The sequence below is a fragment of the Moschus berezovskii genome, chromosome 24 (genome assembly GCF_049115385.1).
Source record: "Moschus berezovskii isolate FMDL1 chromosome 24, NW_MosBer_1.0, whole genome shotgun sequence".
Classification (NCBI taxonomy): domain Eukaryota; kingdom Metazoa; phylum Chordata; class Mammalia; order Artiodactyla; family Moschidae; genus Moschus; species Moschus berezovskii.
This window is the reverse complement of record NC_142483.1, coordinates 46,971,241-46,990,760: the sequence shown is the minus strand read 5'-3', so window position 1 is coordinate 46,990,760 and position 19,520 is coordinate 46,971,241. Positions and strand designations below refer to the sequence as shown.

The window sequence follows — 19,520 nt, the reverse complement described above, 5'->3', positions numbered from 1 at the left end:
GGGATGCAGGTTCGATCCCTGGTCGGGGAACTAGATCCCACATGCCACACGACATGGCCAAAAAAAAAGAAAATCTGTGTCTGTCACAGATGGGGCCAGCAAGCTTAGGGCTGCTGTGACTGATGAAGGGAAGGATGTTGAGGGTGAGTCCACCTGACTGCCTGGATAAACCTGGCCTTTAATGGTTTGACCAGCTGAGGGTCAGTGGATGCCAGGCTCCTGTTGCTGGAGTTCTTCTGGAATCCATAGATGGACCTGGCAGGGTCTGGGTTCAGTCAGGAAGTGGATGTCCTTAGTCTGAGACTTCCCCAGGACTACATATTGTAGCTTGTTTTTGTATCATTTGTTTTCAGTTGGAGCATAATTGCTTTACAACGTTGTGTTAGTTTCTGCTCTACAACAGCATGAATCAGACATGTGTATAGGTATATCCCCTCCCTGTTGAGTGTCCCTCCCACCCTTCTTGTAGCTGGGTAGTAGTGTGGTTGGAGCTGTGGAGAAATGAGGACTGCAGAGAGCTTGATGTTTCCTTTCCTCCAGGTGGGGCCAGCAGTGCCCTTTCACACACTGACCTTTAGTAAGCACCACGGGGCTTCCTCATGGGGCTTCCCTGGTAGCTCAGTGGTAAAGATTCAGTTCAGGAGATGCGGGTTCAGTCCCTGGGCCGGGAAGATCCCCTGGAGGAGGAAATGGCAACCCGCTCCAGTATTCTTGCCTGCAAAATCCCGTGGACAGAGGAGCCCGGTGGGCTGCAACCCAAAGGATCTTGAAGAACTGCACACAACTGAGCGACTAAGCACACACGCACCCCAGCAGCAAGAGAGAGGGCGGGTCTGTTGACAAGCTGCTTCAGTTCCTGGCTCTCCTTCCTGCACTCTGGATGGGAAATTCGTCCTGACACTTCCCTGATTTGTCAGTGTGTCGAGCTGAACACCTCTACCTAACATGCTTGTGAAATCTTTACCTGTTTAGAACAGAAACTTCCTGTTGAGAAGAGCCTGGGAATCCTCCAGCATTTGTAGTGCTTCTGCTAGGAGAGGGGAGGCAGATGGAAGAGGGAAGGATATAGTTTACAGTCAGATGGCCGAGGCTTCTCACACACGATCTGCTGCTTATTTAACTGTGCAACCTTGACCTCCAAGGTACTCCACAGCGTCTGTGAATCTGCTTTCTCACATATAAGTCAGAGCAAATATTATCTACGTCTCAAGTTGCTGGGAGGACGCACTGAAGGCTCCTGGCTGGGTGCTTGGCACTGTGAAAGCATTCCTGGGGAATTCTCGAAGGCTCTCTTATTTACACAACCTGAGGCCTCAGATGTGTTTTCTCCATGCAGCAGGGGTGGTGTCTCCCTTCTCAGGAGGTTCTTGGGGCACCTGGCCCTGCACCCAAGGTCACAGAGATCTCCCTGGGTGGTCTTTATTATCCCTTCCCAATTCTCTGGGCCTGCTGGGCAGCTGTGAGACTTGCTGAAGTTTATATGGCAAGTCACATTACGGGAAAGTCAAATATACAGAATGTTTTTCAAAAGGCTTTTTGGCACAGCCTCACCTTTGATACTTTATCTCCTGGTCATCATATGCTTTAAGGAAAACGATACCTCTTGGGCCTGAGGGCCCACACTGTAAATATGTTGACCTTCAGCCATGAGAACGGGGAGGGACAGGGGAGTCTCAGTGTCCGAGCAGCTGCCAGTGTGCTCACAAGTGACCTGGTATTCTTAGAAGGGATTTTATTTTTATTTCTTGGAGTCCGTTGCCTTGCCCACCACCAAGTGGCAGTGACACCAGAAGATTCTAGCCCCTTGTGTGGGGACTTCGTGCAGGAATGTGTTGGTATCCTGCCCATCCTCCCGCGGCCAGGCTGGCTCAACATTTGTGCAGCAGGTCTGTGTTTAGTCAAGAGCTACCATCAGTCAGGCGTCAGCCCTCCTTGACCCCGAATCCCCTCCGCTAGATGGTGGTCATTTTATGGCTCTGAGGCCTCCCCTGGAGATGAGGTTGGTGAGAACTTACTCCCCACTTGATTGCAAGACACGGAAATATTTCCTTAGTTAGGAGCCCATCTGGAGTTTCTAGAGGGTGTTTTGTCACTAGTGGGAGATGGTAGAGAAATATGAGACATCTGCCTTGAGGGTGGGCTGTTGACTGTGGCCAAGAGGAAGGGAAGGAACATCACTCAGTTCTCTGCAGACCTTTGCAGGGTGGCGAGCAGCTCCGGCCTGGTGGGGGCTGGCTGAAATGCCAAGTGTGCTAGCCGTGACATTTCCCACATGAGGCAGAGAATCCAGAGCGTTCACGTGTTCCCTCTCCAGTCCACAGAGCTCCAAGTAAAATTCAAAATGTCTTCACTTTCCACTTATAACTCTTTCCTCAGCACTTGAAACACCACGCGGACTTTTTGAGTCATAATGTCCTTCCACAGTGAAGCTTTGCATGTTGACTTAAGTAAGAAGGGGTAAGCATGGGATGGTGGGAGATTTGAGGGGCTAGCAAGTGCCTTCCATGGGCTCCTTCTCAAGAAGGGGTGAAGCTGCCCACTGAACACTCTTGTTTACCTATGGTTCTATGCCTTTTTTCTTGGTCTGCTGCATGGCCTTCCTGTTAAACAAGAAGATGCTATGTCTGTGGTATAACCTTTCTTCTGGGCACAGGTGTCCACATTCTCCCTGAAGAAGACAGATTAATTCACTTTGGTGAGCTCAAAACACCATCCTGTCGAGGAGGAGGTGGTATTCAAACTGTGCCTTGACGGAGGGGTACCTGCTGGTTTAGTGGCTGGAATCCCCACGAGAATATAAGAATTACAGAGGCAAGACTGTGACTGCTGTGTTTATGTCGTGTCTCCTGTGACTGTGGCACTCAGGGTATAGTTGGATGATGATGGATGGATGGAAGGAAGGAAATGCCAGAGGATAAACAGGTGAATGAATGAATTAAATGAAGGCCAAAATCTTACCTATGTGGGAACATGGCTTGAATGGTAAAATAGCGGCAGGAAGGAATTTGGCATATTGCTGAACTTATTACTGGTTTGACCTAAGGGCAGGGTGATTGAGAGAGAATGGCCAGAGAAAGGGTTGGGAAGAAAGCCCAAATGACGAAGGCACAGGAATTTTGGCTTTACTTCACAGAAAGTGGGCAGCTAAACAGCAGGAGCTCTTTCAGGTAGGTCTGGCAACAAACATGCCTAACTCTAAGTTTCAAGAGTAGAATTTAAATTGGAAAAAGATCTCTGACATGGCCTGATTTGGCCTCTCTGTGCTGCACGTAAGTAGCCCAAGATTCTGGCTGCAAGTGCCAGGGTTAGGTCACTAGCAGCAGCAAGGCCACCCCAGGACCTGGCTCTCATCTGTCCGTCTTCTTCCCTCCAGACGTGTGCAACAGCACCGACCTTCCAGAAGTCGAGATCATCAGCCTGCTGGAGGAGCAGCTGCCCCATTACAAGCTAAGAGCCGACACCATCTACGGTTATGACCACGACGACTGGCTTCACACCCCCCTCATTTCTCCAGATGTCAACATTGACCTCACGACCGAGCAGATTGAGGAGACGCTGAAGTACTTCAGTGAGTGATTCCCCTTTCCTGGAATGCCCTGTCCTCCCCGCTTAGCCACGGGCCCACATGTGTGCGTGTCCTGGTTGCTGTGTCTTATAGCCTGCTGTATGTGGAAAGTACTTGAAGAAATGTGGCTGTGGGGTTTAGCCCCATAAAAGACCTCACTTGACATTGAGTCTTCTGGAGAGAAATGTTGGAGTAGTGGGAACAGGTGTGAGTTTTCATTTGAACCAGCTTTCTCTTAACCATGCAGAAGATTAGAAGATGCTCCCATTTCCCTCCTTACCAGAAGTACCATGGGAGTCCTTAGCAGCTTGTATTGGGGGGGAGCTTATCTGCATTTAAAACCCAAAATATTGGAAACCTCAAGACTACTCAGTGTTTATAAGACATAACACGACTTGCTGCTGATTTGTGTGTGAAAGTCCACTCAGCTGGTTAGTCGGGAGAGGCAGGATGTTGCTGCAGCAGCAGACTGGTCCTGCTGTGGGCTGCAGAGCTGACACCTGGTAGGGTGAGCAGTGTACTAGATGGGACCTTTTTCAGTGTGTTTGTTATGACAAGAGCGTGAAACCTGATTTTGCAGACTTGAAAAATATACCATAATTTTAAAAAGTCACACCAATGATATTTTTTTCTTTTTAAACTGATGTATAGTTGATTTACAACATACCAGTAATATTTCTGATGTTCATTGAAGAGGTAGTTTTGATGTAATTTTTCTCTTTAGAAATTCATGGCAGCTTTGTAAGATTGGTGAGACCAATTCTCTTTTGTTTTGACACTCTTGACTTAAAATTCAAGTTGATTTGAACCTAATCTAAATTAGTGTGACATTATTTCCGTATCCATGTATCATCATATAACCTTTTTTAAAGAAAAAAAAAAAAATCCTGTTTTTACTTAGTGATAACTAGGTTCAAAAGCAGCTTATTGTGCATCTGTAAAGTTTTCTATAATTATTTTCTCTAATACAAACCAATTTCCAATATTCTTGAACTTGTAAAATCATTAGTAATAAACAAGTGAGAACTCATAAATTTCTCCTTTAGCATGTATCTGGACTGTTTTCACGTTTTATCTATTAAATATTAATAAGAAAGGAATTTTGTTTAAATTGGCCTGTGTTTTAATACTCAGTGCAAATCCTTCAGTGTCTTTGTGAGCCCTGCAGATAATCAGTTTCGATAGAAGTAAAAATAGAATAATCTACACCAGGGCAGTATGAAGTACATTAGACTTGAACTAATGTCCAAGTTGATGCTTTAGAACTTCTAGTATATCTTGTAGCCTAGAGGAGGCCCGTTACAAGTCACTTTTGTTTACTCCTGGTATGGGTACACCCAAGGAGACATGGTATTATATGGAAAACCGTGTCCTGGGTGACCTCTCAGGTAGGTTTTGTATTTGTTTCTTTCAGACTGCTTCACAGTAGAATTATTTTCCTAGAAATCCCCGCCTGTTCCTCTTCTTTAACAGACTCTCCTATGATTTTATAGGATCCTGCTTGGCCATTTCTGCTGAGGGAGGCTCCTAGGTCCCTTACATACACACTGATTAATCACTTACAATCACAGTGTGATTGGAACACCACCCAGGGGTAACACTTCACTATTGTCAGAGACCTTTCATAGGAATGGCCTCGTCTCATCCCTGTAAAATGTCTATAGTTTGTTTGGGCCAGGCTGATTTTATTATCAAGGAAATTCAAGTGTGAAAGGCTCATTGTATTTATTCAGTAGCACTGATCTATAGCTTCTATAATTCTTTTCAGTAGACCTGAACAGACGTTGTGACTTGTTATTATTTGTTTTACTTCTAGTGATATGTGTAAAGGAGAGAGAAAAGAAAAAGCCTCCTGGTGGAGTCTGGCAGTGCGTAACACAAATTGTAATAAAACGACAAGAACTGAAAATATATGTTGACCAGATATTCTGAAAGTGTTTAGAGCATGGTTGCATCTAAGTCTCACTTTAACTCTCCATTTTCTGCTGTGGAACATGTGATGAGGGTAAAGAGGGTATTTGCTAAATATTAGTTAATTGAATGATCAAGCATTAACTTTTAAATACAGCACCCATAGAGCAGGGCTTTCAAACTGAGGTCCTAGATCTTCCCAGGGATCGAACCCAGGTCTCCTGCACTGCTTTACCGTCTGAGCCACCAGGGAAGCCCAAGGTCCTGGAACTACCCTCCAAGGGATCTATAGAGAGAAATTGGGGATTCTGTTAACTTGTAAAGGAAAAAAAAATTTACATCCTTAATTTCATAAACGTCTAACTGAAATGCAGCATTTAATTTCATTATAAACATGGAAAACAAAGCACAGTGGTATGACTGAGACCTGTGACCTAGTCACCAGTAGAAATCACAAATATCTCCATGTCATGCTACAGAAGAAGCAGATAGGGAAGAAATAAGATCTTTGCTCATACCTGCTTTGAAATTACTTTCATTATTAGATGTGCTGATCTTGTTATTCAATGTGCATTGGTAAAGAAGCACTTTTATCACAGATCTTTTTTTGAAGTTTTAATAACTGCATTGTGATACAGTTGCTTTCTTTATAGTCCTTTGTATCTTACGACTTTAAATCTTTCTGTTGAGGAGGGGTCTGCGAGCCTTGCTGAGTCAGAGGTCTGTGGAAGCACAGGTTGAGAGCCCTGCTATGTACTTGGTATCCTTTCCGGATTTCATCTGTGTGTTTACATGTGTAACCCAGGAGATGCCATGGTTCACACCACTGTGACTCACCCATGTGTTTTTCTTTGTTTTTTTATTTTATTTTTAATTGGAGGATAATTACTTTACAATATCGTGATGGTTCCTGCCAGCCCCAGTGTGTGAAATCAATTGTGAGGTGTGTGGGAAGACAACATACACCGTCCCTTCATTTTAGATTTATTTTCTGCATCAGTCAGGGCAGTGGGTGGGTATCAGGGTAAGGGGTTCTCCAGGGGGTTCTGATACACTCCCCAGGTGAGACTCACTGGATAATAGGCTCACCTACACCATCGCTTCAGAGATCAGAGCGGACACCTCGGGTGCCAGAAGGTGGGTTAATCCTCATCTCCTTTGCCCACATGTCATCCCTCAAAGGAGACAAGCAATGCTTCGTTTTTTAAATCTGGCCCTCACCTGGCTTGTTAAGAAGAGGCAAGAAGGCTTTGGGTACCCGCCTTTACCCCGTGGTAGAATGACCTTTTCAGATGGATTTCAACAGTCCAGTGGATGTTCACCCCTGCAGAGTCTGAGGGACACACAATGTAAAAACGACCTACACAACAAATGAACCTGATGGTCCAACAAGAAGAAAGGGTAGTCTTACTGTGTGCCAGGCACAGTTTTTAAATTCTTTACAGATATCTCAGTTACTTCCCACAGTGACCACTGAATAAAGAACTCTCGCTGTCCCCCATACTATTAATGAGGACACTGAGGCTCAGGGAAGTTAAGTTTGCCCCAAATCACACAGCTAGTAAGGTGGGGTCCTTTTTTTTCCCCATTTTATTTATTTTTTAGTCGAAGGATAATTGCTTTACAGAATTTTGTTGTTTTCTGTCAAATATCAACATGAATCAATCACAGGTATACATATGTCATGTTGGGATTCTGAGTTTCCAACCTGGATTGTCTGGTCTAACTTTATGTCTTAATTAATCATTCTCTCAGAGAAGCTAAATAAGAAAAAAGATTCTGTTAAAGAATAAAGTTCATTTAGTAAACATAAAAAATGCACACCCTGTTTTAGAATGTAGCTTATTTGTTCATGAAAATGTGTCTGACATATTCAAAATTGATTTTTTTTTCAAAAGGTTGTTGTCCCAAGTGACACTTAGCCTGATGTAGCTTAGTTTCAAGATGAGGTTTCCTTCTTTCCTGCAATTTTTCCCCCTGCATCCTGTGGTCTCTAGGTCGTGCTTCCTGAATTCAGGTGGAAATGACTGTGTGCTCTAGATTTTTATAGTCACAAAATATTCAGTGGACCCCAGCCATGAGGATTGCTACATATCTACGGTATGTAGATAATTATGGCTCCCTCTGGTTCCTTTTCCTAGGGCCATGTTTTTGGCAACTTTTTGGTTAAAGAGCATTTGTCAAGAAACGAAATCTCTGTGTCTCGAGTGCAAATGATCTGCTGACGACTTCAACAGAACAATCCTTTCCCTAAGAAGAGAAGTGTTGTTAGTCACTCAGTCGTGTCCAACTCTTAGCGACCCCATGGACTATAGCCCACCAGGTTCCTCTGTCCATGGAATTCTCCAGACAAGAATACTGGAGTGGGTAGCCATGCCCTTTTCCAGGGGATTTTCTTGATCCAGGGATTGATCCCAGTTCTCTTGCATTGCAGGCAGATTCTTTACCATCTGAGCCACCAGGGAAGCGCCAAGAAGAGGTTGTAAAGCAGATGAGAGTTTCAAGACATCACCTCATTTTTTGCTTTTGCCATGAACTATTAATGAATCAGTCAACAAATATTTATTGAATGACTAGTATGTACCTGTAATCTTTTGTGAGCTTGACTTTGTTTGAGTTCAAGTTGATGTTTTCTGGCTAAGGAAGTATAAACATCTGATTACTGATTTTCTTTCACTACCTAATCTGGGACTTTGCACCGGGTGGGGCCGACAGAGGATGCTCTCAAGGCCCTTGGCTGGCATCCTGTACCAAGTTGTCTACCTTGCTTGTGTGGAAGGAGTGGATGGGGTCTGGGCAACCGTAGTTAATCCAGCTCCCCGTCCCATTTTAATTTTGTAAAATTTAATTCAACAACAACAAAGAATCAAAGACCATTCATCTAGTCCCGCTTTTACTGTACAGCCCATGTCTGCTTCATGTTTAAAAAGGCTGAAGTCCGCCTAGTGCCTTGCATGAAATATGTACTTGCTGCTGCTGCTGCTGCTGCTGAGTCGCGTCAGTCGTGTCCGACTCTGTGCGACCCCATAGACAGCAGCCCACCAGGCTCCCCCATCCCTGGGATTCTCCAGGCAAGAACACTGGAGTGGGTTGCCAAACATGCAAAAGTATCTTCTAAGTTGAAACACAAGTTTTTCTCTTTTTTTGCAAAGACAAAGCAAAATTACAAACAATGTATAGGATAGAAAGATCACTTTGTTGCCACTTTCCAGAGACTGCCTTCATCTAACTAAAATCCTAAATGAAGTGAAGTGAAAGTCATGAAAGTCGCTCAGTTCCAGGACTCTGTGCAAGTTGCTCAGTCGCTATACAACTCTTTGCGACTCCATGGACTGTAGCCCACCAGGCTCCTCTGTCTGTGGAATTCTCCAGGCAAGAATACTGGAGTGAGTAGCCGTTCCCTTCTCAACCCAGGGATCTTCCCAACCCAGGGATCGAACCCAGGTCTCCCACATTGTAGGTGGATTCTTTACCATCTGAGCCACCAGGGAAGTCCAAAATCCTAAGTGAAACAAAAATAAAAGACTCCACAGTATGCACTGAGCCCTTACAAACTGAATTAAATTACACACAATGCTGACCTTCTAAAGGGAGGGATTACAAGTTATAGGAGGTGTGACCTAAGAGAAAACATGGTGTGTTTGTGTTTATGTGTGCAGGAGGGGTGCGTGTGGAGCACTGACAAACACTGTGGTGGGTGGGGTTGAAAGAAGGAAGGAAAGGTGAATGATGGGTGTTGGGAAGATTGTACAGAGGGTAGAGAAGGGATCTGATTGCTGGGGAAAACCTTTCATTATCCTTTGGACAAATAACACTAAAATGTATACGTTATGGTATATTATAAACAGTTGCCTTGAGTTTTCTCATGTAAATGCTCTCCTACTAGTTGTGTCCTTGCTGCCATTCTCAAGACCTCAGGCCACTTTGTTTGCAGGTGAGGACCTGAGGGAGCCCTGGAATTGTGCCTTCTCCCCTCTCACGCTCACTCCTTATGTGAGCAGGTTCTTCCTTGGGCCCATTTTCATTGCTTTTTAGCAGAAGTCTGCAGGTGGACTTCTGCAGACAGAGAAGCTCTGGCTGCACAGTCACTTGCTGTGTGTCAGCGACACACAGTCACTTGCTGTGTGTCAGCAACACACAGTCAAGGCCCCCCACCCCCTGCCATCCTCATCCCCAGGTGTGGGCCAGGGTGTCAGGCATCGGTGCGGAGGGGGAATAGAAAATGCTTATTTCTGAAGGTCCAGAGCAGCCACACCCATACCACACCAGGTGCTGACGGTACCAGGAACCCCAGTATCTGGTGAGCAAGACAGCTGGGTGCTCATACCAGGAGACAGATTACCCTGCGACCTTAGGCCTGCTTTGTCACCTGCTGCCTGCCAGCTTCCACTCTTGCTCAACAATCCAGATTCCAGTGTTGGTGTGTCTTTGCTTTTTCTTTAAAGAACAAAAATGGTTGGCAAGCAATCCTGTACGGATTGATTGTTTTCCTTTTCAAGGGAATCCGGCATGTCTAAGACAAAGCTGGAACAGACTCAGGTGGGTAATTGACATGACAGCTCAGCTTGGTAGCCCATCCGCACCCCCCTCCCCACCAGTGATGGGCTCAGGCCATAGTGATTCTGGGTTATGGTTTGTGTTCTGAACTTCTGACTTATGTTTTGAACCCTGGAACATCTGCTACGTGACCTGACCTGCTGGTCCCAGGAATGAGATGCCCCATGCAGCCCTCCCAGTGTGCAGGAAGCAAACTGGGAACCCCAGCAACGCATCAGAACTCCGTTTCTTCTCTGTATCCTCCTCAGGTGTATGAGTGGTTTTAATGAGGATTGCTTCCAAGCTGGGGTACTCTTTGTCTCTGTAGTACTTTGTTGGGTGCTGTCTCCCGCCTCTGTTCTGTCCCCACCTTATCCCTGGAGGTGGGATGGGTGCCTGCTTTTCCTGTGCCTGAAATGAGGTGGAGATGGTTTGGGAGGGGGTAGTTGACAGCAAGCTGTTCGTTGGCAGCCTGCCTTCTGCCGCGGGAGCTCAGTGACTGGCAATGGCAGTGTTTTAAAAAATAAAGATCAGAAAGAAAAGTCTGCAGAAGCATCCCATTAGTTAATTTTCTGCAGCTGGTGGAGGGAAGGCCTGCTTGTCAGCCTGTATTTCATGCAAGTCCCCCTGACCCTGTCAAGAATGGAGAATTAGGAAGTCCTCCCCTCTTCTGTCCTGACTGCCCTGGGATCCAGGTAGAAGGCTTGCAGTACTTCCTGAAGGGAGGAAAGCTCTGGAGACCAGGGGCATGTTGCAGAGGAGGACTGGGGCCCTGAGCGGTTCTGCTTCCAACCAGAGGGAGGAACACGGGAGTCACCCTTCTCCCACCTGCTTGTATGGTCAGCCACTCGGGGGCCCTGGTGTGGCCCATGCTCATCATCTGGGGTACGGAGGAAGGTGGCATGTGGCATGTGACATCTGAGACACTTCAAGGCAAACTCATAACTGCATCAGTTGTAATTTAATCCAAAATTGTTAGCATGTATTCATTTTTAAAATGTGTGAATAATTTATTTCGAATTCTTATCGCATACATATATATGCATCAGTTCAGTTCAGTTCAGTTCAGTCGCTCAGTCGTGTCCGACTCTTTGCGACCCCATGAATCACAGCACGCCAGGCCTCCCTGTCCATCACCAACTCCCGGAGTTCACTCAACCTCATGTCCATCGAGTCGGTGATGCCTTCCAGCCATCTCATTCTCTGTCGTCCCCTTCTACTCCCGCCCCCAATCCTTCCCAGCATCAGAGTCTTTTCCAGTGAGTTAACTCGTCACATGAGGTGGCCAAAGTATTAGAGTTTCAGCTTTACCATCAGTCCTTCCAATGAATACCCAGGATTGATCTCCTTTAGAATGAACTGGTTGGATCTCCTTGCAGTCCAAGGGACTCTCAAGAGTCTTCTCCAACACCACAGTTCAAAAGTATCAATTCTTTGGCGCTGAGCTTTCTTCACAGTCCATCTCTCACATCCATACATGACCACTGGAAAAACCACATCCTTGACTAGACGGACCTTTGTTGGCAAAGTAATGTCTCTGCTTTTTAATATACTATCTAGGTTGGTATGCATATGAGTATATAAAATTATGTATGTGTATATGAATTACTACACAGCTAATAGTTTAAAACTTAGAAATTTCATTATATTCTTTTAATCATTTAAGTTGGCCACCTGATATGAAGAGTTGATCATTGGAAAAGACCCAGATGCTGGGAAAGATTGAGGCCAGGAGGAGAAGGGGACAACAGAGGATGAGATGGTTGGATGGCATCATTGACTCAATGGACATGAGTTTGAGCAAATTCTGGGAGATGGTGAAGGGCAGGGAAGCCTGGCATGCTACAGTCCACGGGGTCACAAAGAGTCAGACAAGACTTAGTGACTGAACAGCAAACATTTAAGTTTGATTATGAGTCCTCTCGTAATTAGAGTCTTCTTAATTTGGCAGACCCCAATCTATTAGATTCTCCTAAATGCTTACAAAAGAGGATACTTCACTAACTTTGCAGCTCAGGAGCTGATCCTCCTCCTACCTGGGGGTAGTTGTGGCCACAGCATCAGGTTTTTCTATTCTCTTACCTGCCTCCTCATTCCATATCTGGTTGACTTATTCATAGCCACCCTACTTAAAACGGTGTTCATGCAGTGCTTTATGAAAAATATTAGTGACAGAAATGGAACAGTCACACACACCTACCCTCCCTTGCTTAAGATAAATTAAAAATATCTCCCTATTATATTCCACTTTCCTTTTTATGTCAGTTGCCTTATTCACTTGGTTGCCCTTTTTGTTTTCATGTTCATTGATATTCATGGTCTTGACAGACCCAACCTTTAACTGTTATTGATTGTATTTTCTTTTTGTTAGGATTATCACAAGCTGGCAGTGTGATGTCCTTTTAAGTGGGCTCTGATGCCTGATCACTCCTACCCCAGACCTTTTGGAGTGGTTGTTTACTTTCGTGCAACATGCTATTGCAGGCCTATCTTGATTTTTCCTGCCCCAAGACATGGAGTCAACAACTCTCCAAGAAGCCGCGTTAAATTGGCATCAGAAAACTGATCCGCTGGGGATGGGTAGAGAAATATCCCTTTAATTCCAACCGCCTCCTTTTTTTTCTTTCAAATTTTATTTGTAAATACTCCTTCAGTGTTTTCTCAGTCAATAGACTGAAAAAGTTTTGGAGGTGGTTGGTGCCTGGCTTGTATTCAGTTGCTCTTGGTTTTTGCTGAGCGATCCTGGTCAAACGACTTCAGCTTTCTGAGGCCCCTTCCTTCATCTGCCCAGTGAGGGGGGTCTTAGGTAGCAGGGGTCTGAGGATTGAGTGAGCGGTAAAGGGCTGAGGCCTGATGTGCAGTCGACACTCCTTAAATAGTTTTGAGTGAATGGACAGGGGCTTCTCTCAGGGCTTCTGGGACCTGTCCCGATTCCTGATCCGGGGGTGGGTCAGGAAGATCCCCGGAGAAGGAAATGGCAACCCACTCCAGTGTTCTTGCATGAGAAATCCCATGGACAGAGGTGCCTGGCAGGCTGTAGTCCACAGAGTCGCAAAGAGTCAGACACCACTGAGCATGCATGCACACCTGGATTTTAACCTTGGAACCATCTCTGCAGACTTGTGGATGGATTACTTTATCCTTTGGAGCCTATCACAGGGCAATTTTGATATAGACGTTCCATTTAAACTTGATCAAAAAAAAAACCAACAAAACTTGCTCAAGGCCCATAAAATTCACCCATAAATGATGCTGTTTCCTTACTCATTTCTTTATTTTGCATTTTCTTAAAAAGTAAATTAGAGGTATACAGTCTTTGGGTTTGATAAAAGTCATGTTCAGTGATATGTTGCTATTGAGAAATGGCTCCATCCCGCCCCTAGATTACCACTCCTGCTCATTACGGTGAACTCAATGCCTTTTATTATGCTGGAAAAAAACTAATAAATGACATTTCTACCTCATTTCCCTAATTATAGCTTAGAAAACTGTGCTCTTTTTAATTGCTCATCCTGGCTTGTTTCCTTTTTTAAAGAGTTAGAGTGATAAAGCTGATTGCAACTAACATTTGTTGCAGACTCGCGTTGTCCCAGGCGCTGTGCTGAGTGCACTCCCGTGCATTCATTAATCCCTCACCCCGTCTTTGTGGCAGGTATTATAGTCACGCCATTTAGCAGGCAAGACTCAGGTGTCTGAGAAGGTCACAGATGGCCAAAGAGGAGCCTGAACCAAACTCCATGCTGTCCGACTCCAAAAGCCCTTGCTCTGAGCTATGATATTAAACTGCCTGCCGTTAGTAGTCCATCCACCTATGTATCCATCCATCCATCTATTCATTATTTTTTGCTTCTGTGGTGATGTGGTATATAAATAAAATATTTTAAAAATTTGTAGCACCATGAGGTAAATGTGCCAAGCCTTTGTTGAAAAGTGTTAGTCGCTCAGTTGTGTGCAACTGTTTGCCACCCCATGGACTGTAGCCCTCCAGGTTCCTCTGTCCATGGAATTTTCCAGGCAAGGATACTGAAGTGGATTGCCATTCCCTTCTCCAGGGGATCTTCCCAACCCAGGGATCAAACCCAAGTCTCCTACATAAGCCTTTGTTGAAGAAGTTTCTAACTGCACCTGACTTTTCTATGATGCTTTATGGAGTTTGCATTCTTTGTTCCTTTATTCCATCTTCATTTTGAAAGTTCGTGCTAGACCTCACCCCCTGTATTGGATTGAACCTGTTAAACATGCTGATTTTGAGGAAACTGTTAACTGTCCATCGGTTTATTTATGAGACCTCTAATCATCTTTCAGAAGCACTTTAGGGAACTTTAACAAACAAAAACCTCAGAAAACCTTAGGACACCAGCATCAGCTCATCTGTCAGGAGGAGTGATATCTGAGAGGCTGCCTGGTGGTTTGCTGTGGTGTTCTTGAGAGCTGCCATCGATGGCAGAGAGAGACATGATAAGGACCAAAGGAAGAGAGATGTGTTCAGATAATGGGGGCAGTTACAGCAGGAATTAAAACTGTTGGCTGCAGACTTTAAATAGGTGAATGTCCTAGAAAATTTTAAATGTGTATTCAAGTTGGGGTCAGGGAGAGGGAAGGGCATATATAAACCACCGCCCCCTCAATGTACACACTCAAATAGTTTTCCTCTAAATTACCTACTACTCATACACACAGTTAGGCACACACACTAAAATCTACCCCCAAATCTGTCTTTCCTACTGAAGAGCCTTGCCATGAAGTGTTGTCTGGGGACCAGCAGCCTTGCTAGCATGTGAGAGCTTGTTAGAAATGCAGAAGACTGTGCGCAGTTGCAGACTTGAGGCATCAGAATCTGCACTTCAGCAAGAGCTCCAGATAATTCACGTGCACATTAAAGCCTGGGAAGCCCTGCCCTAGAGGGATGCCTTTTCCTCCAAGTTCATTAACTAGGGCATCGTGTGCCTTTGGAAGGATAGAGGGAAAGCCTCCCTGTTTGATCACTGTGGAAGGAAAGAAGCTTGCCCTCCCAGTAGTGGAAAAGAGTCCTTTTACTATTACTCATTCCCACGTTATACTGTCTTGAGTAGAAAATTAAGAGGAAAGCTGGACCCAGCTGGCACATATGTTGCCATTGACACCAACAGATGGTTACAGTACCCGGCTAACAGGCTGGTGAGGTTCCATAGGTAGTTTTGCTTGAGGGCAGCAGTATTCAAGGGAGATTTTGCTCCCAAGGGTCATTTGGCACCATCTGGAGACGTTTTTGGGTGTCACGTCAACAGAGAGACAGGGTAGTGCTTCTAGCACCTAAATGGGTAGAGGCCATGCCCAGGACAGCGCTTGCAACAGAGAACAATCTGACCCTAATGGTGTAGCAGTAGCGCTGAGGTTGAGCAACCCTGTTTAGCAGATGAGTTTAACTTATAGCAAGTCTAAAATCTATTTAATTTTCCATTACTCATTTAAATGAAATATTTCAAACATGCTAAATAATTAGGACTAATAAATGTTAGCTTCACTTTCCTTGTATTTTTTTTTTAATGTAAGAAATGAAACATTATTGTTTAGTCACTAAGTTGTGTCTGACTCTGCTACCCCATGGACTGTAGCCCAACCAGGCTCCTCTGTCCATGGGATTCTCCAGGTAAGAGTACTGAAGTGGGTTGCCATTTCCTCCTCCAGGGGATCTTCCTGACCCAGAGATAGAACCCTTGTCTCCTGCTTGACAAACAGATTCTTTACCACTGAGCCACCAGGGAAGCCCAAATAAAACATTCACAATGCGTTTATAAGGACAGTTTCAAAGTCCTATTCCCTCACTCCTTTCCTAGAGGGAACCACCTTCCTGAGGGTGCGCTGTATCCTCCTGGTGTATATTTTTGTACTTTGACAACACATTTAAGTGTCCATGAAAGCAGTCTATCTTATTGCACAAGCCCCTCTGTGATGGCTTTCTCCTCTATTTGTATGCTGCAGGCTGTTTTTCCTGGCATTTGAGCCAAGGCATGAACAGAGAACAGGACTGTATCTGTATGAAAATGGTTCCCTTTTCTCAGTAATTTACATTTCCTTTAGGCGGCGGTCAAAATTTTTAAGGAAAGATGTTTAATGGTTAAAATCATGTTGAGGAAAGAAGTTGCAGATTTTTAAAGGGGTTATTTTTCAAATGCAGAGTCCATAGTGACCCAGAATTAAGCAGATAGATAAACTTGTCCTGACATTTGTTGGAAGAGATGATGGTGATAAGGCTCCTGGCGCCACCCCCTTCCCTGCCTGCACGCCCTCCTTTCTCCCAACGTGGCACCTCTCAGCCCCTGCTCCCAGCATCCTTGGAAGACATTTCCTCCATCTCTGCATCATTTTTTTTTCCTGAGCCGGCCTGTTTCTATGGCAGCTGTTAGATTGAAAGATGAGCGGGGAGCGGGGCGGTGGGGCTGGAGTGAGACTTCAGGGTGGTGGTGTGTGTCCCTGACGTCACCCTCTGTGCTCCCGGATAGGACGGCTCTGGCTACTCCCATTCAGGGCTGCTGGCCGCTGCCGCTTTATTAGCAGGACTGCCAGGGTCTCTGATAGCTGTGCTCCTCCTCTTCCCCCTCCATGATTTTCCTTTTCACTGCCCCTTTTCCGTCCTGGCTCCAGACTGTCATTAAGGATGCACAGCTTAATTCTGGCGTGTTTGGGGATGCTCTTCTGCCCGGCATTCTGGAAGGGCAGGGGGGCATGGCAGCGTTTCACCTGACGTCGATGGTGCCTTGAAGTCCATTCTTTCCTCTGCCAGAATACTGACTATGCAGAAATTTATTGAAGCGGATTATTATGAACTAGACTGGTATTATGAAGAATGCTCAGACGGTAATTATGGCTCCTGCAAAACAGAGTGGGGATGTGTAGGGCCATTGTCTCCCTTCTGGGGAGGGGGTGTCCGGGAACCTTCCTGGGGAGACGGGAGGAGGGAGGGGCACTGAGCAGCACCGCATGGCTCTGACCGTTGCGAAGGCGTGGTGAAGGGGGGACAGCAGGTGGGCAGGGCTCATGATGGGGGGAGGCTCCTTGGCAGTCTGGAGATGGTGTTGGCGTGCTGGGCTTGTGAGCATTGCACTTCAGTGGAATTGAATTCTCTCTGGGGTGATCCGTGTGTGTGTGCGTGTGTGTGTGTGTGTGTGTGTGTGTGTGTATGCAAGTGGAGATGTCATCATCTATGGTCCAGGGACTAGTGTCTTTGGAAGTAGTCCTCTGGCCTTAGAGAATCCAGCTTTCCTGGGCCCAGACCTGGGAACCCAGGAGAGGCTGGAAAAAAGGCAGAAGCAGCTTCCCACCTGGCAGTCAGGTCAAATGAATTATCTTGCGGGATCCCACAGAGATGGGGGTGGGAGATGTTGGGAGGGGCTGGAAGAGTCTGTATCCTTTGCGTTTGGGCAGGGAGGGTGTGGTGCATTCCAGAGGAGACTAGGCGGAGTTTCTGTGGATGGAGCAGCCTTGGGAGATTCCAGACACCAGGAAATGGCACTCAGGTGCATTCTCAGGCCACAGGGGAGGGGCCTCGGGTGCCTAGGGGGTTGGCCTCAAATTGTATATGACACAGTTAACCTGTCGTCTTTAATTTCTTTTTTAAAGTGACCCTCTATCCATACCTTTACATAAACACACACACACACAAGAGGACCTAATATCTATATACTTGAAGGGTGCATTCCCTGGTGATCATAATGTTCTCACCCCACACAAGCCAGTAATAGGTAAGGTAACTGCTTTTAAATTGAATTGGGAGTTTCAGATCACTCTAACATGTCTACATTTGATTAACCTGAATGATGTAACAGGCTGGGACCTGGCCTCATTAAGCTGAAGAACTGCATAATTATCTCTGTATTTGCTAATTTCGGCCTTGACTGTGAGCCACAGAAGAAAGGCCAAAAGGCTTTGTTGGAGAGGATGGGTGGGTATTTAAATATGCCGAGAAACTTCCCCAGCTGAGCCCTACCATCCCCAAGCGTTAGATGCAGACATTGCCATATCGAGTCCCTGTGCATCTGTAAACGTCTTGAGTGATGATGATGGTGGGCAGCTCCCAGGGTTGTGAGAGGGAAAGATGACTCAGTTGTTTTCTTTTGGGTATATTATTCTTAAAGCAAGTTCCTATCTTATTACCCAGCTCCAGGAGACAATTATAGGGGTGCTTGTTTTCAGATTCCATCATTGACCTCTTGAATTTTCCTTGGTGATTTGTGACTTGCTGAACCCTCCATAACTTTTTAGAGTTTGGACCACTGGAGCACGGCTCATTGGTTACAGTGGAGGGCCTGTCCCGCCTCCACCTCCCAGTGGAGGTGTTGGGTGTGGCCATGGCTCCCCCGGAGCCGTCCTGGAAGTGTCGGAGGAAGGTTTCTCACTATCTTGCCCTAATTGTGAAACTGTCCAGCTTTGTTTACACCCTGGTCTGAGGAAATGAAGGCAGTCACTCACAGCGCTCAATCTGAAGGGTGAGAAGAGGCCTGCTCTTGTCTGGGTGTCTCTCAGAAGGATTTTCTTAGCCAGCCATTTCTTGGTTGAGTCTTTTGACCCCAGGCAGCCAGATCTCTCTTCTTCCAGCAGAAAAGGAAAACAGAAAAAGAGGCAGCTCATCTGTCCAAGGGTAAATAAATGTTGATGGCAGTTACTGTCTGACTGTATGCTGAGTGAAATATTTACTTTTCTCCTCCATACCAATTTGGATGAAGTGGAGAAGGCCACTGGGACAGAATTTGCTGGGACAACTGACATTTTCATAATCCCATTTTAAAGATCGTTAGCAAAACGGGGAATCAAAGGAATGGAAGCTCAGAACTAATGTGGTTTAGGAAAGCCCACAAAAGGGAGTGGGGAATTCAGGAATATGCTAATATTGACGGTGCTTGTTTATACACATCTGACTAGTTGGGTTCTTTTCCTGACCTCGCCAGGTTAGTCTGGAAATGGAGGCAGTGTGCCTTTGTTTTTATGCATCTTTAAAACTGCAAAGCTGTCTTTGAATAGCCCTTTCATCTCCTGGTTGTGAACTTCCTGGTGAAGAGGCCAGGTAGGAGTTAGACACACAGAGTGTTGCTTTGTCTCTCTTGTTATTTGTCATTGGAATCTCTAATGAGGGGAACTTCCAGGGAGCTTTCCGTAGTAATAACAAAAGATGAGTCAAATGTTTTTAAAAAGATGCAAAATCATCATTTAGGTTATAGTTACTGACTGGCACTTAAGTTGAAAGGTTAGCACCGAAAAAGTAATAAATACATAAGGGAGGGAATATAGACTGCAGGACGATTAGGGACCACTCTGTTAAATGTGGGCTCAAGAAACGGCTGCTGTTCTCTTTTGAGGTTTATGCAGTCTACTGACTGTATCCTTCTCCCTTAATGAGTTTTAGTTGTGGAGTCTTAATACTCTGTCTCATCCCCTCAGCCCCTCAAACACAGACTCCAGAGGGTATAACAGGGGCATGGGGCAGGAGCTTAGAATAGTAAGCAGTTGGAGAGGTTGATTACCCAGTACCTTA

General features: G+C 45.5%; 1 protein-coding gene across 8 annotated transcripts in view; it reads left to right on the top strand.

Moving 5' to 3' along the window:
- TRAK1 (trafficking kinesin protein 1) overlaps positions 1–19,520 on the top strand; it is a 106,273-nt gene that overhangs the window by 28,896 nt on the left and 57,857 nt on the right. For 6 of the 8 annotated variants that reach the window (XM_088831609.1, XM_055414552.2, XM_055414553.2 and 3 more), the window contains exon 2: positions 3,374–3,568. Coding sequence is in view for 7 of the 8 variants with exons in the window: in XM_055414552.2 (XP_055270527.2) it covers positions 3,374–3,568 (195 nt within the window). In the remaining variant the exon portion in view is untranslated. Of the gene's footprint in view, positions 1–3,373; positions 3,569–16,491; positions 16,850–19,520 lie in introns of those variants that run through there. The other 2 variants (XM_088831611.1, XM_088831612.1) reach the window with 2 other exon arrangements.